This window comes from Equus przewalskii, chromosome 24, assembly GCF_037783145.1.
Source record: "Equus przewalskii isolate Varuska chromosome 24, EquPr2, whole genome shotgun sequence".
Lineage (NCBI taxonomy): Eukaryota > Metazoa > Chordata > Mammalia > Perissodactyla > Equidae > Equus > Equus przewalskii.
This window is the reverse complement of record NC_091854.1, coordinates 7,517,933-7,545,142: the sequence shown is the minus strand read 5'-3', so window position 1 is coordinate 7,545,142 and position 27,210 is coordinate 7,517,933. Positions and strand designations below refer to the sequence as shown.

The 27,210-nt window shown below is 46.7% G+C and overlaps 1 protein-coding gene and 1 long non-coding RNA gene across 6 annotated transcripts; one reads left to right on the top strand and one right to left on the bottom strand.

Moving 5' to 3' along the window:
• Positions 1 to 7,709: 7,709 nt before the first annotated feature.
• Positions 7,710 to 18,505, bottom strand: GFI1 (growth factor independent 1 transcriptional repressor). 5 transcript variants are annotated; one of them, XM_070592657.1, is made up of 7 exons: positions 18,352 to 18,505; positions 15,702 to 15,912; positions 15,204 to 15,386; positions 12,909 to 13,384; positions 12,529 to 12,810; positions 11,509 to 11,674; positions 7,710 to 9,089 (listed from the first exon to the last, which is right to left on the bottom strand). In XM_070592657.1, the coding sequence occupies exons 2-7, from the start codon at positions 15,814 to 15,816 to the stop codon at positions 8,911 to 8,913; spliced, it is 1,401 nt and encodes a 466-aa protein (XP_070448758.1). In that variant the 5' UTR covers positions 15,817 to 15,912; positions 18,352 to 18,505; the 3' UTR covers positions 7,710 to 8,910. The 5 variants fall into 5 exon arrangements, with proteins under 5 accessions (XP_070448758.1, XP_070448763.1, XP_070448760.1 ...); XM_070592662.1 differs by having other exon boundaries at positions 12,673 to 12,810; XM_070592659.1 differs by lacking the exon at positions 18,352 to 18,505 and adding an exon at positions 16,749 to 16,887.
• Positions 15,367 to 26,921, top strand: LOC103555709 (uncharacterized). Its single transcript, XR_011532548.1, has 3 exons — positions 15,367 to 15,574; positions 24,696 to 24,731; positions 26,895 to 26,921. It is a non-coding gene; the product is annotated as an uncharacterized lncRNA (long non-coding RNA).
• Positions 26,922 to 27,210: the final 289 nt, after the last annotated feature.

The window sequence follows — 27,210 nt, the reverse complement described above, 5'->3', positions numbered from 1 at the left end:
ATACAGAGACTACATGTCAGACCTCCTGGCTCCCAATTCAATGCCGTTTTTCGCTGAACTATTCTGTTTCTCCAGGCTAATAGAAAGGAGATTTCCTAGGGAACTTCAAACCCACTTCCCATACCTAAAACCTCCCAGTCTTGGACCAACAGTGACCAGTGAAAAATGAGTCTCCATGTAGATACCAGGAGATCGTTAGTGATACACAAAGTGTAAGTTTGTGGGTGCCCTGGGATCAGCGTACCCTCTGGCACTAGTGTTGGATGGCAATGTGTCTCCCAGTATACTGCCCGCTATTTCACATGCCTGATAAGAGCACATATGCCCGCAGTCTTTCAGCCAGAGAACTCTATCTTGATCAGTGCTTCTGCATACCGAATAATGACCTAAGGCTTGAATTGTGAATTATCAAATAAAAATTAAGTTTTAGTGTTGTATGACTTTGCTATAGTTTGATTTTCTAATGTAATAATCTATGTGTGGTACAAACATAAAATGTGTCCACTGACACAAACTTATAAGCATCTACTGACTAGAATTGCTTATTCCTGTTCTCTCTGAATGGAGAGAGAGATTACCAGATGGAATAGCTGGTTACAAAGCTTCCATCCTTGGGCAACTGGTGAAATGGAATAATCTGGATCACTTTCCCATAGCTTCCTGATGTTAACTCTCTTCTGAGTGAAAGGACTTAATTGGACACACCTGAAACATGCCTATATAGTTGTCAGTTTAGAGAAACTCTTAGAAAAAAAGGAAGGACTTAAAATCAGAGGAACTTTGGATTGAAAAAGATTTGGAGTTCATCTGATTCTATCTTTATTTAAAAATTTTTGTTCTATATGTTCTTTTACCTAGTGCCTAAACACCTGATGTAACCAACAACCACGCAAAGATAAGCAGAAAGATGGCGTGCAAAAATATGATACTGTGGTGGGACTCCCTCGCCTGAGTTAAGAACTTGTTACTCTTGTTTATTAGAGTCCCATGAACAGTAGTTTCAGTACAAGGAAAGAGGAAGTTGAGTTTGTGTGAAATCTCTGGGAAGGTATGTCCAAGAGGTGAAATACAGACAAGTCTACCAAAAGGTAATGAAAGGACGGACCCTGACTCTTCCAAAAAGTCATAGGAGACATCCAGTCAGCCCCTCTTTCCCTAAGAACAACTAAGGAATTGCCATTGCAGCAAAATCTTATAGAGTCGTGCCAATCAGTTCTACTTCTCAGAAAGGCAACCTAGGAAATTGTCTAATTCATGTTAAAAGACAGAATTGAAACTACGCTTCCTTATTTACCAAAAATAAAAAAAATTCTCAATGAAGTTTGTAAAACTAGCATCAAGAAGCAAATCTAACTTCCTGCTTTTGTTTCTCTTCTACAGTTAAAACAAATTCAGGCTTAAAAACTCTTGCAACTTAGGATCCTTCCTCGAATACTAGAAAGTGACCAGGCAGAGTAAAGCAGTATCTTATTCTTTTGTACAGAGTAATTGAGTACTTTTCTCTCTCAAGGATGTGTCTGATCAAAAGATCAGGTGCTTTAACACACATACACACACATACACGTAAAGTCAAACAGTATCAGAAATTAAAATCTCAATTGGAAGTTATATTTTACTCATCTGCAAGGCTTTAAAAAGGTAAGCCATATTCAGTGGATGCTGTTTACAAAGATACACACCTAAAGCATAAGGACGTAGAAAGATTTAAAATAAAAGGGTAGAAAAAATACTATGTAAAAACCAACCAAGGGGAATTGGTGTAACTATATTCTATGTTATCATCAGCAATTAGAAAACATATATGCTTTTCAAGCACCATTATCTATAAAAATTGACCATGGATAAGACTACAAAATAAATCTCAACAAATATCAGAGACTTAATATCAGGCAGGTCATGTTCTCTGATCAAAATGTAATTAAATTCTAATTCGCTAACTAAAAAATACAGAAAAAATGATTAGAAATTTTAAATGCACTTCTAAATAATACATCTGTCAAGTAAAAAATCTTATTAGATAAGATGTAGAAATAAATGAAAACATGATAGAAAAACTAATAAAATAGAGACCTTTGGCAAAATTGATCAAGAAAAAAGATAATGGCAAAAATAAATAATATTACAATGAAATATTGAACATAATTATAGGTACAGTAGAGATTTTTTTAAAGAGAATACTACAATTTTTCATATGATTCCATATAGATTTTTAAATACTGTGGCAATTAATTTGAAAACTTAGAAGAAATAGAACATTTCCTGAAATGTATAATCTATTACAGCTGAGGTTAGAAAGCAAAAACCTAAACAGATCTATAGGCACTAAAGCTTAAAGTATGCCCCCCGCCCTTGCCTTCCCTCACCAGAAAAAAGGCCCACATGAGTGCTAGCAAACACTCACAGAATATATAGTCCCAATCTTTCACAAACTGTTCCAGAAAACAGAAAAAGAGGAAATGCTGCCCTATTCATTTTGAGATGAGCTAAACATTGATACCAAAACCACATATGGACAGTACAAGAAAGAAAGATTATAGCCAATTTCACTAATCATAAACACAAAAATCTTAAGTTCAGCAAATCAAATCAGCAGTGGAGTTTGGTTTTTTTTTTCAAAGATTTTATTTTTCCTTTTTCTCCCCAAAGCGCCCTGGTACATAGTTGTATATTCTTAGTTGCGGCATGTGGGACACCGCCTCAGCATGGCTTGATGAGCAGTGCCATGTCTGCGCCCAGGATCCGAACCAGAGAAACCCTGGGGCTCCGCAGCGGAGCGCACGAAGTTAACCCCTCGGCCACGGGCCGGTCCCAGTGGAGTTTTTCAAAATGACCAAGTTGGGGTTTGTTCTCCCCAGCAATGCAAGGATAATTTAACATTAAAAAATCTATAAATGTCATTCACCACATTGAGAAATTAAAGAATAAAAGCCATAAGATTTAGAAGCTAAATAGCACACTTTTCTCAACAGATGCCCAAAAATCACACAATAAAATTAAATACCCATGCATGCAAACAGAAATTCTTACCAAATAGAAATAGAAATTCTTAACCTGATTTTTAAAAAGTTATGTACCAAAACCTACCCAAAAAATCACACTAAATTGTGAAAAATTAAAAGCATTTCCCTGGAAGTTAGGAGTAAGACAAGAATGCCTACTATTCAATACAACCTTGGTAAGCTCATTAAGTCAAGAAGAGTATGTTGGAAAAACCAAGACAAAGCTGTAATCATTTGCATATTTTATGATTATCTTACACAGAAAATCTAAAATAATCTGCAACAAACTAAAAAGAAGGTTCAGCCAAGTTGCAGGATACATGATCAACATATAAAAAAATAATAATTTTGTTCCCATACACCAGCAGCAGACAGAAAAAGCAGTTTTAAAAAAGAACTATGAAAGCAATAACAAAAAAAAGAAAATTATAAAATGTTATTGAAAGGCATAAAAGAAGATTTAGATAAATGAGTGATCTATCATATTTACGAATGGGAAGAATCAATATCAAAATGATTTCAATTCTCAATTAAATTAAAATTTAAATTAAATTTAATTTAATTTAAAAAATGTAGTATAAATAAAGATCCCAACAGAGTTTTTCACAGGCAAGAGCAAAGAGCTAAAGATAGACAAGATATTCCTGAAGAAGACAAAACAGGTCAGAGGGCAGGCTTCCCTACAGCTACCAGGAGTTTAAGTTTAATTAAGACACTGTGACTTTGGCATAGAGATGGACACAATGACTAGTAGAACAGGTCAGGAAGCCCAGAGACACAGCCTACAGAAATAGAAACTTGACACATGACAGAGGGTGCTTTACAATCAGAGGGAAAAGGATGTAATTTGCAATAAATAATGTTGGAGTAACTGGTTATGTGTGTGGGGAAAAAATTTCTTTTAATTAGCTCCTCTTTCACACCATATACATATAAGTGAATTAAAAACCTAATTTTATAAGCAAAAATTTTAATGGTTTTAGGAGAAAATATAGGGGATGAACTTATGACCACCAATTATGGAAGAGTTTCTTAGTTAAGATATAAGAAGCATAAACCATAAGACCAATACATTTGACTACATAACACAAAAACAATACAAACACATCGTGTCTTCGACCGGAATGAAAAGGCAAGCTACAGACCAGGAGATGTTTGTAACACATTCAACTAACAAAACAGTGAGTACTTAGAATATATTAAAATACGTAAATTGATAAAAAGCAAGCAACCCAACTGAAAAATGGACAAAGTAAATGGACAGGCTTTTCACAGGAAAGGAAACCTGTCATGCCGATAAACTTATGAAACAATACTCAACCCACTAAATTACAATAACGTTTCACATCCATCCGATAGGCAAACATTTTTAAAGTCTGACAATACCAAGTGTTGGGAAGATGTGGAGCGACAGGAATTCTTCTATACTATTGGTGGGAATGTAAATTGGTACAACCCCTGTAGACAGCAATTTGCTAATAGCTGGCATTTCCATTCCTAGGAATACACTCTAAAGAATCTCTTTCACAGAGAGATATATAAAACGTTTCATATAAAAATGCTTCAGAATTGTTTGTTTTAGGGAAAATTGGAAACAACCAAGACTCTCCCAATAGGAAAATACATAAATAATCACCAAGCATTCATACGACAGAATTCTATATACAGTTTAAAAAAATGAACAAAACTGCATGTACCAACATGGATAAATCTCAAAAACTGTCGAGCAAAACAAAGCAAAGTGCAGAAAGATATATACTATTTATATTAAGTTAAAATATGCTAAACAGTACTATATTTTATGGGAATACATATGAGTAAAGATGTAAAAATATTCATGGCAATGATACGTACCAATTTTGGTATAGTGGATGCCTCTGAGGAGAGAGGAAAGGGGATGGAGTTAGGGAAGAAGAAACTTCAGAAGATAGTCAACCATGTCTATAATACTTTATTTCAAAAATAAAATAGGAATTAAATATGGCAGAATGATGAGTACACTGATGTTTATTATATTATTCTCTGTAATTTCCCATATGCTTGAAACGTTTTGTTTAAAAAATGAATAACTTTAAAGTAAAACTCCAGAAAGAACAAAAGTATCTTAATGACTGATAAAATTCCTAATACTAAGATTTCAATAAAATTTAACTACAAAAATTATCAAAATTCTCATTGTGAAACAAATATTTGTTTTAAGTCTGTGTTCATATTAAAAATAAATAAAAGAGCTATCTGAACATTAATTGTAAATACTCCAATCGCAGGGTAAAACATATATAAATATATACACATGTGGGTAAAGATCGGAAAAGAACACTAAAAAAAATCCAAACTTTTAAGCTAGAAGAGTTTGGGGCGAAACTTCTTAAATATTTTTATTTTTAAAATTTGACTCAATAGAATGTTGCTAAAATAAATGTATTATGTACTTCTCGAAAAGTCCTTATTATAGAAATAATATAGCAGCAGTGATTTAAACAAAGAGCGCTCTAGAAATGCACAGTGAAAAATAGTCAAGTCCTTTGAGGCCTTCCTCCAAATTCCTTTCTTTCTGTTAAAAGATCGGGTTAAACAAACAGGCACACAACAAAACGATGTGGGTCAATTCACTATCACCACCCAATTTTCAAGGGCGATGGCAGTCAAGAACTCAGCTGGGAGTGGTACTTTGCTATGCCTTTAATTAAGGCGGGGCTTTGAAAACTCAATTGTTCCATTTGTGTCTCAAATCAATCAGATGAAATTCACCTTTTACATGGCCTGAATCCTGATAGCTCGGCACACTTGATAGGTAATTTAATCATCTCTGGTGTAGATGAACGCAAAGTCAAATTAGCTACTGAAAGAGTTGGTCTTCTCTGAGATAGCTTTGCTTTTCCACTTTTATGCAAGAGCTGAGCTTCACCAACTGGCTAGCTGGAGGTGTTATTAAAAATTTAGTGAAAGAAACAAAGGTGTGCTCTGGTGTCTCCTGTTACCCTTTCTACTGTTACTCCAGCAGACAAAAGGCATAGAGCCTGCCTCATGAATAATGTGACATGGAATATTCACAATCTATTTTTAATGGAGTCAAGTAATAACATTAAGAGAGATATTTGCAATCTTCAAATTTCACACGGTAACAGGCGCAGTAATTTGTTTTGATTCTGAACTGGAGATATCAAGATATTTTTTTTTGCAAAAAAGATATATTAACATCAAAATTACAACTCCCCATTTATAGCATAAACAGGGATTGTGAAAATGGACCAAAAGTTCTAAATGTCATAAGGGAAGAGCAGGACAGGGCACCCAACTAGATTTCAATCAGTTCTACTTACCTCTCAATGCAACTTCCTCACTTTTGAATCCAGATTGGAAATGATCAGCCAGTGTGTGCGGAGAGTTCTGTAGAAGGGATATTTTGTGATCTTTATTCACAGGGAACTTTGTTACCCAAGACACTGGGAAGAAGTTCCTGGATGCTGCAACTGTTCACTCATCAGTTCTGGAAAATTATCTTAAACTGCATCATAAAGTAAACAGATTTAAGTTTTGAATGAGAGTAAACCGACAGGGAAAGACATGGTGTCGAAAACCAAGTGAGGACAGCTAAGGCCTGAGATTTGGAGAGGTGAGAAAAGCCGCGTGGAAGGCCCCCTTAGCCACCAGCTCAGAGAGAGTCCTCTGTGTTGTATTTGTTTCCTAGACTCTCAAGTGATTTCTCTTCCCTTTGTGCTGTAGAAAGCAGAGCCAGCCAGGATGACACAGGAGTTTATTTTTTCTGCTTATTCACTTACAGCCTCGGCAAATATTTATCGATCTCCTACTGTGTGCCAGGCACTGTTCTGGGAGCTGAAGAATCAGCAGTGACCAAACAATGCTCCACAGGACACTGTGCTTGCTCGCTGCTGTATCCTCAGCACCTAGAAGAGTGCCAGGCACATACTAGGTGCTCAACTAATATGTGAAATTGATTTGAATGGAAATGGACAATCTGCTATGGTCACCATGGGCCACGCATACCCTGGCTGGGAGATATTAGAAAGAGCACAGGTAATTGGGATTTGGGTCAGGGCTTTATTCTGGTTTCATTTTCTTAAAGAACTGATCTGTGCAAGAAATTCCCACAGGTGGGACAGAGCCAGAAATAACCCAGATCCCAATTTTCCTGCCCCTCATGCATCTTCAGATTTGTAATTTTCCTTAGGCGAGGCAGCTAACCAGCCTCAGACACTTTCTTTCCCCTGCAGTCTCCACAGAATCAAAGTAGTCAGGGCTGGACTGGGATCTATATTTCATGGTCAAGGAAACCAGTATCAAGGAGGTCAAAGCACTGGCCCACGTCACATGATGTGTTGGTGATAGACTCAACCTCCAGACATAAGGCTTGCGATTGCTTCGTTCACCTGGGAGCCTTCTGGCCTGTAAAAAACAAACCCTGAAACTCCCAGAAGAGCGAGCCTAGGTACACGCGCGTCCATCAGGGACTCTAGGAGGTGGGCGCTGAGTTCTGTACACGTAGTTTCTCTCTTAAGAAAGAAGGCTCTCTGAGGTGTGGAAGAAAAGAGAAAAGCACATACAACGAGAGCAATCGGGTTTCACCCCGGATGTTGGCTTGTCTGCTGTACATTTGTTCTCCTCTGTAGTTTCCTTCAGCGCCAACGGCCCCTACGGACAAAAACAAAGGTCTTTCCCAAATTCCCTGCCTAAATGAAAAGCAGTATGCAAGAGTCGTAATACTTTATTAACTTAAGACATCACTCTAATAAATATATATTAACAAACATAATGCACTCCAAAAGGTCTAAAAACATTTACCAACCTCAAAGTAAAAATACCATCTTTTTTCCTCTATGGTACACATGGAGGGTCAAAGAGTTGAAGACAGAGCCTTCACTCCCACATGCCTACTAGCTTAGACATCTTTAGCATTTCAGCTTAATAAAAAACTGAACATACACATAAATCTTTGCAGTCTCTGTTTAGCTATTTTCTGTTTATGCTTGATAAAATCCAAACGGATCAGTAGGGAAGCTTCAAGATTCTGTTTCGTCTTCTCAGAATTCCTTTGGAGGAAAAGAACAGAACCAGCCACTTGGAGGGATGACTGTTAGCTTTTGAAGGATGGGGGCTGAGACTTTAACTTCTGGCTCCCCGGTACCTAGTGTAGCGCCTGGTACCATGGTAACCGGCGGTCAACAAACACTTGCAGAGTGAATGGATGACATCTTGTCCAAAGGCTCTGTGCTTCTTCCTCCTCTGATGAAGCCTTCACAGGCCTCCTGGAGGGACGACCTCTAATCTCCTCTCATCACCAAGTCCACTTTTCTTCTGTTCCTTCTTGGGGCAGGCTCAACAGTGTGTCTTGTAATTTCAAAAGGATGAAACTCCTTCCCAAAATCAGTTTCTGAACCAGTCTTCAAGTGGGAGAAACAATTCCTCCAAGATTTACAGGCAGCACCCAATAGAAAAGGGTCAACAGACTCCTCAGAAGGAAAAATAAAAATAAAAATAACACTCATTCTTCATTCCAGATAAAAACATCTGCATGTGTCTACCTTGTGATTCCTCCTCTCCAGACAAGTATCTGGGGTAGGTCAGGAGGAGGAGGGAAGAAACCTGAAGGACCTTCCCATCTGTGAAGCAGGGCCGAAGATTTGATCTGATCCCCTCTTGACTTCCAGTCTTCAGGTGTAGAGGAGCTGATTCCATGTGTCCAAAGCCCAGCGAGTCATTTGGTTCCCACTCCAGGCTGAACTTTGAAAAGGTAACTTATCCCCTCTGGAAGTAAGGTGAAGGGGGGCCACCCAGGTGGGATCTGCAGACTGGACTGGGGGACCTGAGAAGTCCAGAAATAGGTGGCCTCAAATGGGGAGGCTGCCCTCCGTAGTGTTGTGTAGCTGCTGCTTGCGGCCATTCAGGGCACTCACTTGAGCCCATGTTGCGTCTCCCGGTGCCGCCTGAGGTCCACCTTCCTCTGGAAGCCCTTCCCACACAGGTCACAGCCGAAAGGCTTGAAGCCTGTGTGTTTGCGGCTGTGGGTGATGAGGTTGGAGCTCTGGCTGAATGCCTTGCCGCACACCTGGCACTTGTGGGGCTTCTCACCTGCAGAGATGGAAGGGGGAGGGGAGGAAGAATGAGTCTATCATAAAGCTAGAGGGGACTCACTGTGACCCACATGCTCTTGGCAGCAGCTGGCTGCACCACAGTCTAAGGCCTTCAAGCAACTTGGAGGGTGACGTGTTGCAACACAAGTCCTGGGAAGCCATGGGTGCACCAGGTGAAAGGGAGACTTTCTGAGGGGGGGTTCCCAGTCAAAGCCCTCAAACCGTTTCCTGCTAAACGGAAACAGAGCAAAGGCCACGTGCCCTCCCCAGACTTGCAGCTGAATCCACCCTGGGAGGACTCCCCTGACTTAGAAGCAGAGAGCTCCCACAGCAGATGTTCAACACGAGGGCGGGGGTGGGTGGGGGTGGGGGTGGTGGCGGCTGTCCTTCAAACCATGTGACAGTTCTAATTCAGCGGAAGTTTTCAAATCTGAGTTTCCAAGTGGGTGTTGGTTTGTATGGACCAGTGAGTCTATACTCTTTCTTGCTCTTGAAGGACAACAGAATGTATCTGAAGCGTGGACATTTCTCAAAGTCTTATTTTAAAAATTCCATATTTTGGCCACAAAGTATTTCTTAAGGTAGCTGATCTTTTTCGATCTTGATTTTACTTTATTTTTATGAGGTCAATCACAGGATTCTTTATATACCAGCAACTCTTCACCACAGATTAGTTAATAACAGACAGAAAAGGTTTTCCCTTTTCCTCCAATTCATGTGCTGTTGAACATCTGGGCAAACAGCATGAATTTCCAAATTCATGCTCAGCATGAATATATGCTCATGACGATATATGACTATATGCTTAGCATGGCATATAGTCAGGGCTTGGCCTTGGGAAAAATGCAAAATAGATGAAGTTTGTTTTTGAGGAAACTTCTGTCCCTCTTGCTATACACCTTTCTGTCTTCTTGCTTCAGATTTCCTTGATAAGGAACCACCATCAAAACTTATCCTATCCCTTTAGGGTCAAACAAATCTGAGAAACGAATTCTAGCTATAAAGTAAATGCTGATAAGGGCTTAATGTTTCTTTCAGTCAAGATCCTAGTTGCATTTTGATAAGCATCTTGGATACCTTTACTCAACAGGAATGAGTTATATGGAAATTTCACGCAAGGGGACATGATTAAAGTAGGCTATTTTTCTGAGTTTCCTGATAGGGGGCCTCCATACTGCCCAAGCATATTCTAAATATCAATGGTGGGTGTTTGGAACACACTGCAATTTGTTTTAAATCAGTACTCATATTCTGAAATAAAACAATCAGAATTCTGGGTCCCGTGTAAATATCTTGTTGACTATTAAAGAGCTCCTGGCATTAAAACTGCCACCCACATACTATCAAAATGTTAGAGAAAGAGTCCAAGATTGGAAGTCAGGGCATTCCAGGGCCCCACGATTTACTCTCAGTCTGACTTTTGGTAAATCGTTCCATCTCTCTGAGTCTCAGGATGGCAAAAGCAGCTCCTTCCACTTTATGGGGTGGCAGTAAGAATCAAATGAAGTGATAGATCTGAAAGCACTTTATAAGTTTTAAAGCAACATAATAGGTAAAGAATTATCATCATGGCATGAACTTGCTTTTATTTTGAAAAGGGCAATAAGCAAAGAGAAGCCTTCTATATCTACCAACCTCCAAGACTCTGAAAATAGAATACAATACACAGCGGTCAAGAGCATAGGCATTTGAGGTCAGACAGACCTGAATTTAAGTCCCAGCCCTGCCACTTGCTAGCAATGTAACCCTGGGCAGGTTACTTAACCCTTCCATGCCTCACTTTCCTCATCTCCAAAATGGGGAAAAGGAATAGTTGCTCCCTCCCAGAGTTGTTGAGAGCATAAAACGAGGTAATGCATTTTAAAAGTGCTTATCAGAGAGCTTAGTGATATTTACCATTGTTTTTTCCTCCTCAATCAAAATAAGCTCTCGGACTTCTAAAAATGCAGCCAAGAGGCCACACATAAGTCCTTCCCCCAAAAGGCTGGGTGGGAGCCCTAAAAAAGTCTTCCATTGCCACGCAAACATTTAGAGCAAGGCTCTGAGAGGACCCTGGAGCTTCATACTTCACCCAGAGCAGGCAGCAGTTGGAGCAGCTGCTGAACTAGAGGAAAACATTGTTTGCAAGGACAGAGAACCTGCAGCTGACGTGCTGAGTGGTTCTTCAGACAGGACCTCAAATCAAAGCCCCTCTGTGGAGAAGCATGTATGCAAATGAACCTAAAAGAATCTGCCTCCTTGTTTTCTTCAACACACTGCAGTGACTAACTCCATCTGGAAGGCCTCATCCACCACTCATTCTGCGGCCAGAATATCACAGAGAAGGGGACCTATACTGACCTCAGGAGGAAGAACAATGCCCCTGGCCCCGCACCCCTCACAGGGTGTTTCCTACAAGCCAAGGGCCTTCAGCTCACCAGTGTGGATGAAGGTGTGTTTCTTCATGTCCGACTTCTGGTGGAACCTCTTGCCACAGTACTGACAAGGGTAGGGCCGGGTGTCTGAGTGGATGAGCAGATGTGTGGACAGCGTTGATGACCTCTTGAAGCTCTTGCCACAGATCTTACAGTCAAAGCTCCGTTCCTGCGGAAAGGAAGATGTGGCATTCCTAGTGCAATCATCTAGGCTGCCATTCTCCTCACCACTAACCAGACCCTAAAATCCCCAAAGCCAGGGATCTCCTTTTGGGGGCCCCCTTCCACATAGCCTGCCCCATTATCCTCTCTCTACCCAATTATTATCAAACTCCACCCTCCCCACCCTATCCTCTTCCCCTTTAACACTTTTTCTACCCAAACACTTTTCACCCACATCCCTCCACACCCCATGGCAAAACTTATCCCCACCCTGCTTTTTTTGACACCCATTTACAAACACTTCTCCAACCCCCTCAACAGCAGGCTTAGACCTCAATCACTCCAGATGTCACCTCCCTCCAGCCAGTGTGGTGTTGAGGGAGATAGGAGAATACTGTTTGTAGTAAATAAATCTCCGTAAGTAAGCATTCTCCTGTCATAGTTGTGTACCATTTGCTTGTCCTCCCTCAGTCTGTCAGCTAAACTGTAATTGTGGAGACGTCCTCTTAGGGACCTGGTGTGTTAGAGGATTCTCACATGCCCGGCGCCTGGAAGTTGGGCAACAAATATTTATAAACGAATGAATGAAAGAAGAGCTGCTCGATGTTCTAAATGAGCTGAGATCTCTCCTTTTCAGTCGGGAGGGGTCAGTGTGGATTAAGTGGCAGCCATTTAGTGAGAAGCGAGGCAAAGAAACAAAACTAATAAATCTGATAGACCAGCTGCAAGAGTACATACAAACCCTCCTCAAACCCAAAGTCAACGATCGGGAGCACACTGTGGAGACTCACAATGACGCGACGGCAAGCTCTAGGGCTGCCTCTAGGCCTGAGCCGACCACCACCACCTCTCCCTACACACCTGGGCAAAAGGACGTGGCGGAGGAGACTGGGAGCAGTCCCGGGAAGTCCAAGGAGAAGGCTGCCAGGCAGAGAGCGGCTGGGGCCGCACAGAGAACGCGAAGACCTGACGAGGGCGGCGCGCGGCCGTGCGCCCCGCGCTTACCTGCGAGTGCACGGCTTTGTGCTGCTCCAGGCTCACCGCGTGCCCGAAGGTCTTGCCGCAGATCTCGCACGCAAAGGGTCTCGTGCCGCTGTGGGACCTGCGCACGTGCACCTCGAGCCCATGCGGCGTGGAGAACACCTGCGGCGGATGAGGCCGGGGAGAAGGCCGCTGAGAGGGGCCCAGGGGCGCGGGCGTCGGCTGGGCGCGGGGCGGGGGCGCAGGCGCGGGAGCCTCACCTTGCTGCACTTGATGCACTTGTAGGAGCCGCCGCCCAGAAGCAGGCGGGTGCACAGCAGCTCCGATTCCACCTTGACGCCGGCGCCCTTGTCCGCGTGCAGCCCGTGGCCGCGCTCGGGGTACAGCCCGCCCGCCGCCGCCGTAGGCCGCTCGTACAGCCCTGCCGCCGCGGGCCCGAAGTCGCCGTAGAGCCCCAGGCCCGCGCCACCGGCAGCGCTGCCTCCCCCAGGCGCCCCGGAGCCCGCGCCGCCCGCAGGCCGCTCCGGGCCGTACAGCGCCGCGGGGTGGCCCGGCTCCGGGGCGCGCTCGCAGAAGAGGCCCAGGCCGGCGCCGCGCTCCAGGGCCGCGCACGGCCGGTAGTTCTGCACCAGGTGCCGCAGATCAGAACCCGCCAGGCCGCTCCACGGGTACGGCTTGAACGGCAGGCGGAAGGGCTGAGCTTCGTCCAGCGACGGGCACACCGACTTCTCCGAGGCTGTGGAGGCACAAGCCGGTCAGGCTTAAGACGGCGGGGCGGGGGCCGCCTGGCAGGGTCTGCAGTCGGACCCCCCAGGCCCCCAGCGCTCGTGGGGCGCTCCCTGCTCCAGGCGCCGCGCTAGATGCCAGGGATGCCCCCAGGATAAAACGTGGGCCTGGTCCCTGGGGCCTCGAGGACCACTGGAGGCGGCAAGGCAGCGAACAGATTAAAATGACATCGAGTGAGGAGTTAGGTAAATTCTGTGCCAGGGCAGCAGAAGCGCACGACGTTAAAGGGTCTTTTCTGGCTGGACCAGCGCACTGGCGGTGCCATGGAGAAAGGCGCGCCACGCTGTCTGCGCTTAAAAAACCCTCTGGGCTGAGCTGAGCTGTGCGGGAGGAGAAGGCGGCGACCTTTCCGGCCCGGGACAGCGCACATGGGCAGAGGGCCCAGCGCCTAGCACCGGCGTCCTCCCGGCTCCAGGTCCCCACTCCGTTCTTTTGCTTTCCTGGGATCGATAAGGAGGGAGGCAGAGGACAATTAAAATATGGCCTGGCCTACCCGAGACGCTGTGTGATAAAAACCGGGAAGGCGTTAACATTCCTCAAAATTATTAAGTACCCAGTACAGGTAGAAAACGGGCAGCAGAAAGGGGACTTCGGGCTTGAATTGCCTGCCACATTCTCCCCATTCCCCTTCCTGTCATAGTTTAACGGAAAAAGAAAAATCTGAATTTCTTAGAGGATAATTTACAGTTAAAGTTTAGCCACCACCTGCAAGGGGAATGGCTTTCCGAATTCATGGCCTTCTGCACCCCGACCCTCGTGAATTTTGCTAAAACCAGATACCCAACATACACTTTCTCTAAGTGCACACAGATTCACAAATCTGTTCACACACAGCGCGGACTCCAGACTAGGTGCCTCAGGGAGAGGCGTCGCAGAGGGTCCGGCGGAGCCCAGTCCTTGCGGGGCGGTGTCCTGCACAGCCAAGAACCCTCGGGTCCCGGCTCCCCGACACACTCGCAGGAGCTGTGGCTTTAGCCAAGTCAATGCTCTGAGTGTGGGAGGGGCGTGCGGGTATCTTTTAAAACTAGTAATTGCAATCTGGAAATAACCGGCCCTTGGCGGAAGCCGGCTGGTCTGCGCTCTCCTTCCCCCGGCCCGAACCCGAGACTCTCCCCTACCCAACGCGCAATCGCTCAGTTTGAGCGAAACTGATTGCTGTCTGGAAATGAAACCAGAAGGCTGGTCCCCAAGGCTGGGCCAACGGGGCAGAACGAAAAATGAAATAGGCTCCCACTCCGCTCCAGCGAAGACCTAGCGGGGGGCCGAGATTTTCGTCCCAGCCCAGCCCCTCCCGCCGGCACCCAGCTCTGCCATGCCCAGCCCGCGGGAGCCAGCGTGACTTTCAAAGGCAACCACTCTTCCCTCTCAGACTGCCCAGGTCTCCGTTTGTTTAAGATACGGGGGTCTGGATTCTGGGATCCCAGCTCTTCTTAAACAATCATCTCTGGTCAGCAAAACGAAATGTCGCCGTTGCTGCCGGTTAAGACGACTCATTTTTTCTCTCTCACCCACCGGCTCCGCGCGAACTAATGTTAGGGACGAACAGCCGCCGCCTCGGATCCAGGCGGCAGACCCCTCGAGCAGGCCGTCCCAGTCCCGGAGAAGCCGGAAGCCTCCCCACTGGGTCCCTCACCCCACGAACAAGCTCCCTCCTCCCGGAAAGACTCTCCTCCATCTATTTAGCCTTTCTGTGACCAAAGCTGCTCAACTTCATTCCTCACTGCGGGGTCCCTGTCGCCTGGGCCCCAGAGCTCCCAACGGGTCCCTACCTGGAGACACAGAGGGCGATGGGGGCCTCCAGAAGTCCTCAAACTCAGAGCTCGGATCGCAGACGCTGTCCTCACAGCTGCCGGGGGACGCGGAGGCTCTGTCGGGGGCCTCGGTCAGCTGCGCCTCGGGGGACAAACGGCCCCGGGGCTCCGCCTTCGCCCCGCCTGCGCTCGAGGTGCTGTCTGCGGGGAGGAGGCAGGACGGGGGCTCAGGCCAGGCCTGGCTGGGCCCGATGGTTCTGAAGTGGCTCCCCCAGACCGTGGCATCAGGGCGACCTCCTCTCTCCCCAGACCTGTCCGGGAACCCTCCCTCCCGGGAGGGAGCAGGGAGGCCGTGGCACCTAGGTGGCAAGCCTGGAACAACTCGGACGGTAGGAAATAAAAAAGGGCAGCAAAGGGAGCGTCGGGGCCGCCCTTCTCGGTTCCTGGGGGATGGTGTGGCGGGGCGCAGAGTCTATGGACCCAGGAGAAGCCCCGCCCGGCCCGCGCGCCCCGCACCTGCTCCGCCAGGCGCCAGTGCACTGTCCAGACGGAGGGAATAGTCGGGTCCGGGGGAGCGCGGCTGGTGGTAACTGTGAGCCTTCTTGCTCTTGACAAGGAACGAACGCGGCATGGTGGTCGGGCGCGCTCCCCACTCTGCTCCAAGGGTCCCAACACTGTCAGCCCACTGTCACCCGGAGTTCTTGCTCAGCCCCAGCCAGGCGGAGACCTGCGAGAGGAGAACCGGATGGAGACGCGGGTCAGCACGCTCCGGGGCCCAGGACTGGGCCCCCGGGCGGAGAGAGAGCTCTGGCCGGGGAGGAGCGAGGAAAACCCGCGGGAGGAGGGGCTTGGCCCCGCTGCGCCGCGCTCACCAGGTGGCACTCGGACAGGTGGCGCGAGCCCGCCGCTGCCGCCACAGCTCCGCGGGAAAACCTGTCCCGGGCCCCGGGCTCAGGCCTCTTCCTTTTGCCCTGCCCACGCCCCTCGGCCCCTCCCCTCCCTAGCAAAACGCGGTCTGGCAATCAAACCCTCCAGAGAACCGAAGTCCCCAACCGGCCAGTTACCCCAACTCGACCACTCACGGCCTGCCGGCTCTGCTTTGGGCTGGGGAGAAGGGCGGAGACGCGCAGATCGACTTAGGGCGGGGGATGTGTCGGTGGTCGAGGACCGGGGAGGGGCAAAGAGCCAAGCCTTCCCAGAGCCGGCGACAGACTGGCGTGAAAGGGGGGCAGGGGCGGGGCGCACTAGGTAGGCTAAGGGGTGGGGTCGGGGGGACAGCGGCAGAAGGACTAGGAGCATTAGAGGCCGGAGAAAGAAGGCAGGAGGGTAGAGGGACAGGAAGGTGAGGGGAAGGAGGTGATAGAGGACCGACCCTGGTCCCGGGAGGAACTCGCATCCGGCTCATTTTGCTTGCCCCTGATACTTGCCCCACGCGGGGAAAAAGTTGGCCCGGAGACGCGGCTGCGGCGGGAGCAGGCAGAGTCTGGGGTGAGAGACCCCAGACCGTGGAGACCTAACCTCGGAAACCAAGGCCCAGGAAAAAGCACTTTCCGTTCTGCTCACCAAAAACTTCGTCCTGGGGAAGCCGAGCCCGATCCGCGCGCTGGCTGGGAAACGCACGGTTTATCGGAGTCCGAGGAGAACCAACAATTTAGCGGACGCGGGAGAGGACAGGCTGCTCTGGCAGGCCCCAGAGAACCGGGTCCCGGCGCAAACCTGGGAGGGACCTAGCTGCCCGCTACGCCGTTCTCATTAACCCCCAATCAGTTCACCTAATCCCGGGGTCGAAACCTGAGCCCAGCAGGGAGGCGGGGCAGCGGCTACTGCTCTGCTCGGGGTTCGCTCCGGGGGCGGGACCAGGTGGGCTCGGAGGTCTGGGGAAAACGAATCTGCCTTCGTCCCGGAGTGAGGGCGATCGGGGCCAGGTCTACAGTCCAGCTGCAGGCGCTTCGGGCACTGCAGCGCTCCGCGGTCTGCGCTAGTTCAGAAACAAGGGGTCTGGGACGCCTGGCCCGGGAGGGACCCCTCGTCTTAGGCAGCCAGACTAGGAGCCGCGGGGCTCCCAGGGCAGGATGCAGGACCTGGTCTAAGTCTGCGCGTTGGTGCTTCGGGCTCAAAACGAGTTCTCGGGGACTCGTTCCCTGGAAGGCATTCCAGGCCCCCAGTGTGTCCTCTTCCCCAGGAGAGGAGTGGGGACAGGCCTGGGAGAAAAAACGGCTGGGGCATTTAGCGGATACCCTAGCGACGTTTCCCCGCGTCCTATGTGCCAGAAGGCCCCTTGTCGTGAGGGTGCTGTCCGCCCCTAGGGTCCGGGCTTCAGGAGGCTTCGGGGTGCTGGGCGCCCCTAGGGCGCAGTTCTGCCGCTTCAGTTTTCCGTGCGCCCCGGCGTGAGCTGCCCCTTCGGTCGTATAATTAGACACCACAAACGCAAAAACCAATTCCTTAAACCACCATGAAACTCAGAGGAAAGAGAAAACGGGGTGGAACGGTCCCGAGGGCCGTGCCGCGGCTTGGTCTGCGTTGGCGCAGAGTGGGCGGTGTGGGGGTCCGGGGGCAGCTGTCCGCGCCGGCGCTGAGGCTGCGCCGGCCGGGATCGCGCGGGATGAGGCGGGCGCGGAGGCGGCTGCCCGACCCTGGCCACGGCCCCACGCTTCCCTCGCATCCTGGCTGGCTCTGCCGGTTCCTGCGAGGGCGGAGTGGGTCGGGGGGTGGTAGGGCCGAGGGCTGAGTGCGTGGGAAGGCGACCTCGCGCAGCAGCTGGCGGCCGAGGGGCGGGGCGGACCCCTCAGCGCACGCGGGCCCGCTGGGCCTCTCGCCATGGTCGGGGCCCGGGAAGGCGGGAGCTAGAGGCGCCGAGAGGGCAGCCTCCGGAGCCCCGTCGCTGCCACCTTCCCACCAGATGTTTCCTTCCCGGGGGGATCCTGCTCCCCTGCAGAACCACTGAACGGCCTGGCGCGCGTCCCCTGCGCCGGATCCCGAGCCCCGCCGTGCGGGTCGCTCCGGGACCCAGTGGGTAGAGCTCTCGCTCGGGGCGCCGGCCCAGCGGGCGGCAGCAGGTGGGAACCCGGCAGCGCCCTCTGGTCGCCCCCGCAGTGCCGGTGCCCCGCCAGTTCCCGCGGCCGCCCCCGCCAGGGAAGGAGGCGCAGAACAGGCGCAGCGGACCTACCTGCGGGGTCAGGGCGCGGGCACAGCGCTCCGAGAGTTTTCAAACTGAGCTGCTTTCGGGAGAGACCGCGCTGTCTCTCTCTCTCTCTTTTTTTAATCTCCTTCCGAGCTCAGCCCCCAAAACCACAAGCTTCACTTCCTGAGCGTTAAGGAGTAGCTCGCGTAGCCCTCTCAGGCCTGCCCCCCAACCCCCGGCGGGCGGCGGGGCGCGCTCCTCCTTTGCGCAAGGGGCTAGGAGGCGGACAGGGTGCCCGGCCTTTCCCGCCGCCCTCCCCGGCGGCCTTCTCGTTTTTTTTTCTCTATGGGACGGCGGGGGATGGGGAGACCCGGAGGGCCCAGACACCCAGGCACTAGAAATGACTCGAAAGAAAATGAACTATTCTTGGCTCCTGGGAGACTTCCGTAGCGAGAAGAAGTCACAGATTCAGGACACAGATTGACTGGAGAGCCCGGGGGTGGCAGCGCCCAGCTCCGAGGGGGCCTCCCGGCCCATCTGGCCCGGGACCCACCCCCCCAACCCCGCCGCCTGCTTGGGCCGCGCCGCCCCCGGGTCGGGGCCGTGAATCACCGGCCCGCGGTGCCGCCGGCCTGGAGCCCAGCGAGTGGCCGCGGCGTCCGCAGAGCGAAACCTGCCCCGCGGCCCCGAAATAGCTTGTTGTGGAAACACTTCGGGATAAATACGCCCAACGAGGCTGAAAATACCTTGACACCCAATCCGAGAGGTTTGCTCATTTCCCTTCGGATTTAGGTAATGGTTAAATTTGGAAGAGGTGGGCGAGCGCCGAGCCCCCGGCAGAGAGGGCGCTGGCGGCGCGTCCCGCGGGCGCCCGGCGTGGCCGGCAGGCGCGCCCCCCCCAGGCGGCGCTCGCCGCGCGGGCCCGGGTCTGCCGAGCCCGCGGCTAATTTCCGGTGGTCGGAGCTGCAAAATTAAAGAGCGCGCGGGCGGGAGCGCGCGGGGGCCGCGACGGCGGCTGCTCGGCGGACCCCGCCCTGCCAGGGCGAGCCAAGGCGAGCGGCGCCTCGGGAGCGGGCTCCGCCACCGCCTGCAGTCCTCCCGGGGCACCCGGTCCCGGGGGGAGCGGTAAAGCGCCGTAAAAGCACCACCCTGATGAGTACTGAAAAGTAACTCTTCGCTAGGATTGTGTGTTCCACGAGGGTAGGCGCTGGATCTACAGCATTATGTTTCCGGTGGGCTCTTAAATGTCTGTGGACTGAGTAAATGAATAAATGGCGTTAATTAACTAATGAGTTTTACTAATAGGACAGGAAAAAATTAAAACCTCACCCGTAAATAAACAAATGCAACAACCTTCAACGCTAGACTGCTCTGTCATGATCCACAGTGTGGCCTGTTGTGCATACTTAGAGCCCAAACCCTTTCCTGACGAGGGTTGTTGTCGTTGTAATTATATTAGTTTCCTGAATGAATTGAGTTAGATTTTGATCACTACTTCGTGCACAGTAAGTCTCTAGCGTCAGATACCCGGACAAGGGAGTAGTGCTCCTGAGTTCTTGCAAAATAACGTACCATATTTTAGATTAATCCAAAATTGTCACGGATAAAAAAGTTCTTCAAGCCCTTCCCCTAGAGAATGTTTTTTAAGTGATTTTTAATTTGCATTGTTAAATCTGAAGATTTGCGGAAAATATTTGGTTACCATGGCAGTGCTTCAAGCATGCTTTAATAAATAGGTTTTACACAGCCATGGCTGCACACCTACTGTGTGCCAGGCACTGGACCATAAGACACATATCTTAATTGTCTGCCTAGTTGTCCTCTTACACTACTGTTCATTTGCTCAACACACCCTTTCTTTAAAAATAAATGCAGAGGTAAGCAATCTTAATCAGAAGGATTGCAAATATTGATTAGCTGAAGAAAAATTAAGGTCATTTTGACAAATTTTTCTTCTTGTGTTCTTTGTCCTGGCCTAAGGTATAAAAATCTTAAAACAGTCTAAAACAAATCCTTCCCTTATTCTTTCTAGCCTATGCAACAGCAGAAAAAGGCAAAATTTAAAAGAAAATGATAAATGGGACAAAAGGAAATTTATCAATCATGTTCTAGAGAAATGGCTGAACCATTTCCTTTGCACATTAGTTAAGTTCAAAGTGAAAATTTCTTGAAAAAGCACTGTGACTTTTTAGCAGTTTAGTTGAGTGTTGCTGTTTGAAGTATCAGAAAACATGGGGAGGCTATGAAGGGGACAAATAATCACCTTGCGTTTGACCTTAGATTAGATCCCTCTCATTCAGATGAAATCTAGTCACCTTGCTTTGTTTGCCCTTCACAGCCTCTGAGTTTGCAGAATAAAACAGGGGACTGGGACAGGCACACGCAGAGAGATGCATGTGGGAGGGACACGACATCGAATCCCCCTTTATATGTTTTACGTTTTGAACCAAGTGCGTATTACCAATTCGAATAAATAAATATACATTAAAAAATATTTAACTAGAGAGATCAGGTCATTTCCCAAGTGTGTAGTGGTAAAATGTGATTCCTACACTTAGGGGGAGCAGAGGAGAAAGGTAAGAAGAGGGGCACCTGGAGAGGTTAGGAAACTTGCCAAGGAGCAGCGAAGTGCCAGATGACCTCTCATTTACTGCTAAACTGAGAGCGAAGAGAGTAAGACACCCTGCAAAGTGCGCATTTTTAAAAGCTAGAAAGAATCCCTCCCCCCAGATTTTTCTTTGCTGCTGAAATGAATTTAATGGTAAGCAGAACATAGGCTTGGGGCATAATTTTCTGTAAATACTGGTTCCCTCCAAAAGGATGTTAAATTTACTAATTTTGTCAGTAATTTACTAACTGTTATTAAATAACAATAATCATGTATATGTAGATGCCAAATAACAAATGATATGGCAAACATTTCCAAGCTCTGGTGAGCGGCCCATTTATTTCAAGCGTCATCTCATAGATCAGAATTTCCCTACAACAGAAGATTGGAGACATTTTAAAAAAGAAAATTGTAACAGGATATTACTAGTCTCTTGTTTATTTTTTTCACAAAGCTTTACAATTACCATCTCTGTTCTATCTAGGGGAGGCATCAGAAGAGTGGGTGACCCCGAAACCCCCGAGAGGGGTGATGCCCCTATTTCCAGCATACATTTCTGTAATGTCTGCCTCATTTGATCCTCTCAGCTATGCTGCTAGGAGGGAAAAGAGTCCAGGCTTTTTGTAGACAGGCATTTGTGGGTATCAGTCTCTGTTCTGCCAGTTACTAGCCCTGTGACCTGGAGCAAATGAGTTCAACTCAACCAGCCTCAGTTTCTCACCTGTGAAGTCAGAATACCCACTTATCTTGCAAGACCTTGCACAGGGGCAGTCCTTTGATTTCCACTCTTCACAGGTTCCCCTGGGAGCCCAGAATGGAAGAATGCTCCCAGTGAGGGGGTCCTAGGTTTAACTTCCTTCTCCCAGGTCTTGCTTCAAATTATTCAACTTTGCATAAGTAAACTTCATTACAGCAATTTGCAGGAACTTTTCTTTTTACATCAAAGTTCAGGGAAAAATTAATCAGGGACCTATTTTCATTTCTAGACATTCTATGGATTTATTTGGGGGAAGTTAAATAACTAACTTGTTTCAGGACTTAGTTTACCTGTCTTTAAAACCGGAAATGCCTCCCATGTGTCAAATACCGTGAGCTCCTGGCTGAGGAGTAGTTGTGGGAAATACACGGAAAGTAAAATCAGTGTTTAATAAACGCAGTAAAAAAGTGTTTTAAATCACAGGTTGGGACTGGGCATGAGGCTCCTCTGTAAGCCACATAAGAGATATGTCTATAAGGAGGTGGTGCTTTATTTTTTAAATATATTTTTGATTATAAATTATATTAAATATAATTTGATAAAGAAAGAAATCCCAGTAAAACAGCTTTCCAGTATTTTTGCTCTGCTTCTTTAAAAGAAACAAAATTGTAATCATATCATAGACACGAATGTGTATTCTGCTTTTTTCACTGAATATTATAGTACTTCTTTCTGTTCTCTTTACTTTTCAGATTTTCTTTGGTTGAACAAAAAACTATTTTTATAGTAAAAATCATGACAATCACCTTCCTTGCTTTTACATTATCTTTCATCATTCTCAATTGCTATAAAAAGGATTCTATCAACTAGCTTACTATAATTTCCTCAATCACTCCTGTCTTAGTATTTAGCTCGCTTTCATTTTTTGCTATGTTAAATAATGCAATGAAAAGTTTTCTGGATATAGCTTTGCCCACATTTTAAATTGTTTCTTTAAGATATACTTTTAGGGGTGGAATTTCTGGATCCAATGATGATTTTTTTGTGTCCCTTGATACAGCCCAGAAAAAGTGTTTCGGATAGCATGTTTATGTAATGCATAAGCCAAAATAATTCATATCACTTAACAAACAGTTAAAAGATTATAAAAATCAACTATGGAAAAATTAGATCTTGATTAAAGATCAGACATAGAACTGGTTTTTATTTTACGTACAAGAAGTACTTGTTAGACAATGGCCATCATTTTGTCCTCATAGTATTAAAAGACTACTTAATTTTTATCTTTGGATTCGCTGTCTTGGTGTCTTGGTGGATGTAGTCAGACGGAAATAAGAGTTATATTTTTTTTCTAAACTGTGTGAATACAAGCAAAATAAATGCAGGATGATAATTGTGTGATGCCTTAATTGTTAGGTAATATAATTGTCTCCCTTCTACTCTTATGAGTAGCAGGCTATCAAAATAATACTCAAATGACACTCTAAGTCAGAATAAGATTTGATGGTATCATCATTTATGGAAAATGGGTAATGCTTTTTTACCAACATACGCAAACATTGGGAAATGGGGGAAAGGAGAAATTTGGAGATAAATTAAGACTTACACTATGAGTAAGACCCAATCTTATAGTAATATTTGGAACATTTTCAACCATGAGGAAAAATATTATTTTAATAAACACTTTGGGAAAGATATATTTAAATCTTGTCACATTATAAAGTATATTCTAGTACTCTAAAAACTTTAAATTAAACTTTTACATAAAGGATTTCAAACATCTGAAGAGGAAGGGTGCTGTGAGCTTTAGTGTTCAGAGTTCAAATAAGAAAATTGTTAACCTCAACACATATATATTTTTACCTTGTTCCTAAGAACAGATTGACTGAATGAAGTGTCATCTTATGAGTGGGCTGCATGAGATGACTCTTCATAGAAACAAACCCAGCGTGAACATTTATGGAAAAAAAGGAGTAGATTTTAGTTGGTGAATGGAAAATGTAACGAGAGAGAGAAAATGTAAAATTATTTTTCTTTTGAGTTTTTCATCATTTCCTCCAGGATGTTTGGTGATCATTTACCCTAACCCCAGATGAAACACTTTACCTTAAAACAGTAAAGTCTACATATTGTGACTTTTAAAAATTACTCACAAAACACACCTCCCCTGGAGGTGATGTCTGACCCAATACCTAGAGATAAGAGGGCAGTTGAGGCTCCTGGAGACCTCAGGCTGGCTGAGGATCAGCCCACATGAATACCCCCCACTCTCCCTCAGAGGCCAACCCCCGGGCAGACAGCCTGAACCGGTGGCAGGCAGATGCAGCCCACTGGGTGTTCTAGCTCTGCCGCTGTGCTGCCTCATGGAGGAGAAGGAAAGGCTGGAAGTTCTCCAAGGCAGGCATTAGAGTCATTTCTCTTTCCTGCATAAGGACACCAGTGGTTTAAGAAGCCCAGTTTCTGATAACTAGCAGCTTTTTAAAAGCCAACCAAGTCTGTTGATTCTAAATCTTGTCTCTTTGTACCAAACCACACTGCTCCAGCACAGGAAGGAAACGCCTTGAGCCAAAAGCCAAATGCCTGTCATGGGCTTGGGAGGTGATGAGGATGGTGGAGCTCATGCTAATGACTAGGTTTTATTGGTGGAGGAGAGAGAACACATTCGGTCACCTCCTGCTGCAAGCTTCTAACCCATCAGTGAAGCAGTGGGGGTTATCTGGCGTGCTGCTCATCACAAACCCAGGAAACAGCATGAAATGAATACGTTCCTGAACATGGCATGGCTATATGATACAACATTTGTAAAGTAGATGAAAAAAAATTAAAACACACTTCCATATTCCACCACCTTAGTTTAACCACTAGTAATATTTGTGTTTTTTTCCAATCTAAAAAAAAAGAGTCTAGACGGAGCTTTTGCATACTACAATCATACTATATAATTGTCCATTTAGATGCTATCTTATGATCTTTCATTCACCTTTTACCGAACAGCTGGATTCTCTTTTTCCTTACTATAAATGATGCTGTCATTTTCTTTAAAACTGCATTTGGGTTTTTATGTATGTATATTTCTTTCTTTAGGATTGATTGCCAGAAGTGGAATTACTGCATCAAAGGGTAAGAACTTTTTAAAGTTTATGAACACATATTGACAAATTATTTTCCCAAATGAGTGTAATAATTACACTCCTGCCAAGAAAAATTATAAATAACACAGTAACTCTGGGGCAGCAGAATATAGTAATTAAAGGCATGGACTCTGAACCAGATTTCCATAGTCTGGAAATTCTGGCTCTGTCATTTATTATCCTTAGCCAAGTTCTTTAACCTCTCTGTACTTCAGGTTTTCTATCTTTAAACATGATCACAATAATAGCATCAACGTCATAGGCTGTTGCACTGCACAGATGCAACAAGTTAATAGATGTGAAGCATAGAGTAGAGATTTACTAAGTCATTTAATATAGTTATTATTACTGTATGCCAGGCACTATTGGAGGCCTTTTAGCACATTATCTCTAACCATCCCAATAAACACGCTGTGGAAATAGACTTGGAAAGCTTTGCCTTCCCCAGATCACATAGCCAGAGAAGACAGAGCCCAGATTCAAACCCAGGCCACCCTGGCTGCAGACCCTGGGCGGCCTCCAGGAGGTAGGCCTCAGGGCCTCAGTGTGGGAGCAGTAGCTGGCATACTCCACACAGTGCCCGGGACTTGCTGGGAAGCATTTTAATATGGATTTCTGACATCCGCAGTCAGGCGGACAACCTGAGACTCAAGCTCCGTTCGCTGGCTCACAGGCCTCATCTCCCACAGGAGGCCTTGGGTTCTGGGCTTTCCAAGATCACCTCCAATTGTCACTGTCTGTGTCCTCATCAAATTGAGTAGTTCATCGGGGCTGAGGCTGATAGAGGAGTGCCAGAGGATCAGTGCCTCTTCCTAAAATATTCTTAACTATTCCTGTTGTCAGGTAAGGGCCAATTCAGCAGTAGGAGCCACCATGAGCTTTCATTTGAGCTTTAATTAAAACACTCTTACACAGCACACACACACACATCCCACACTTAACCCCCAATCCCTGTCTGTTGAGAGAATGAGCAGGGCTTCTGTACAAATCAGGGTTTGCTTGTGTATCTCACAGTCTCTTTGTTCACTACTGAAAGAGAGAACATCCTGGTGGCAACAAGGAAACACAAAGAATAGCACCGGAATGACCTCTGCCTCAGGATGTAACCAGGGTGACCAGCGTGGAGGCTGAGCTTAAAAGCAGCCACTGAGGCCTGAAGGATGGAAAGGCCCAGTGCTGGAGGGATGGGGTTCATGGACTCAGATGCACAATTCAATTTAATTCAACAAATACTTATTAAACATTGGTTGAGTGTCATGCACCATGCCATATGTGGGGTATAGAGATGGATATGGGGGGAGGATCTCTGTTCTTCTTTCACCCACCAAAAAGTGAATATGGCAGGGAAGGTGAGTAAAAGAAAAAAATTAATGAATGAAGAATATTTCCCTCTTACTCTGAGATGCCACCTGCCCTGGTGTACAGAGACTTTTCTTTTGAGCAGTGTGATGGTTAATTTTATGTGTCTACTTGACTGGCTAAGGGATGCCCAGATAGCTGGTAAAACATTATTTCTGAGTGTGTCTGTGAGGGTAGGGTCTCTCTCCCTCTCTCAAGTCTTGATTTGGGACATCCATCTTCTCTTTCATCTTGATCTGCTCCTGCCCTTGGACATTGGGTTTCCTGGTTCCAGGACTTCGGCATCCATGACCTATACCAGCGCCACCTCCCCACCATCATCCCTCTGCCCGCAGTTCTCAGACCTCCAGTCTTGGACTGGAGTTACGCCATCAGCTACTCTGGTTCTCAGGCTTTCAGACACAGACTGAATTATACTATTGGTTTCCTAGTTCTACAGCTTGCAGATCGTACCTCCACAACAGTGTGAACCAATTCCTGTAAGAAATCTCCTCTTATATATGTATACATGTATCCTATTGGTTCTGTTTCTCTGGAGAACCCTAATACAACCAGTCAGCACACTGCACAGTTTCTGCTACAGATCTGAAACTCATGCAACATGAGTGTGGGATGAGGATTTTGGAACATCAGAATATTCTACCTGTTTCAGAAGAATTTGATCTGCTTTTTGCACAAAAACATTTTTGCTTCTGGTTTGGGAAGCATTTTGCAATTTGGATTGTGGAAAGGCATATTATTCTGGCATATTCCATCATGCACCTAATGAAAACTTCTTAATGTTTTTGCTTAGGATTCTCTGAGGAAGGAGTCAGAAAGGGTAGGTGGAAACGTTTTCTTTCTTTCTCTTCCTTCCTTCTTTCTCTTCCTTCGTTCCTTCCTTCCTTCGCTCCCTCCCTTCCTCCCCCTCTCTTTCTTTCTTATCACAAAGTTGAGATTAACTATTACTATTAACTTTTCTTGATACCAAGATCAGATATATTTCTCTCTGGGATCCTAAAAAGTGGTTATTATGTGATAGAAATGAACAATATTCTCATGAATCCTTAAAATAGATGCAGCAGGGGCTGGCCCCGTGGCCGAGTGGTTAAGTTCGCGCGCTCCGCTGC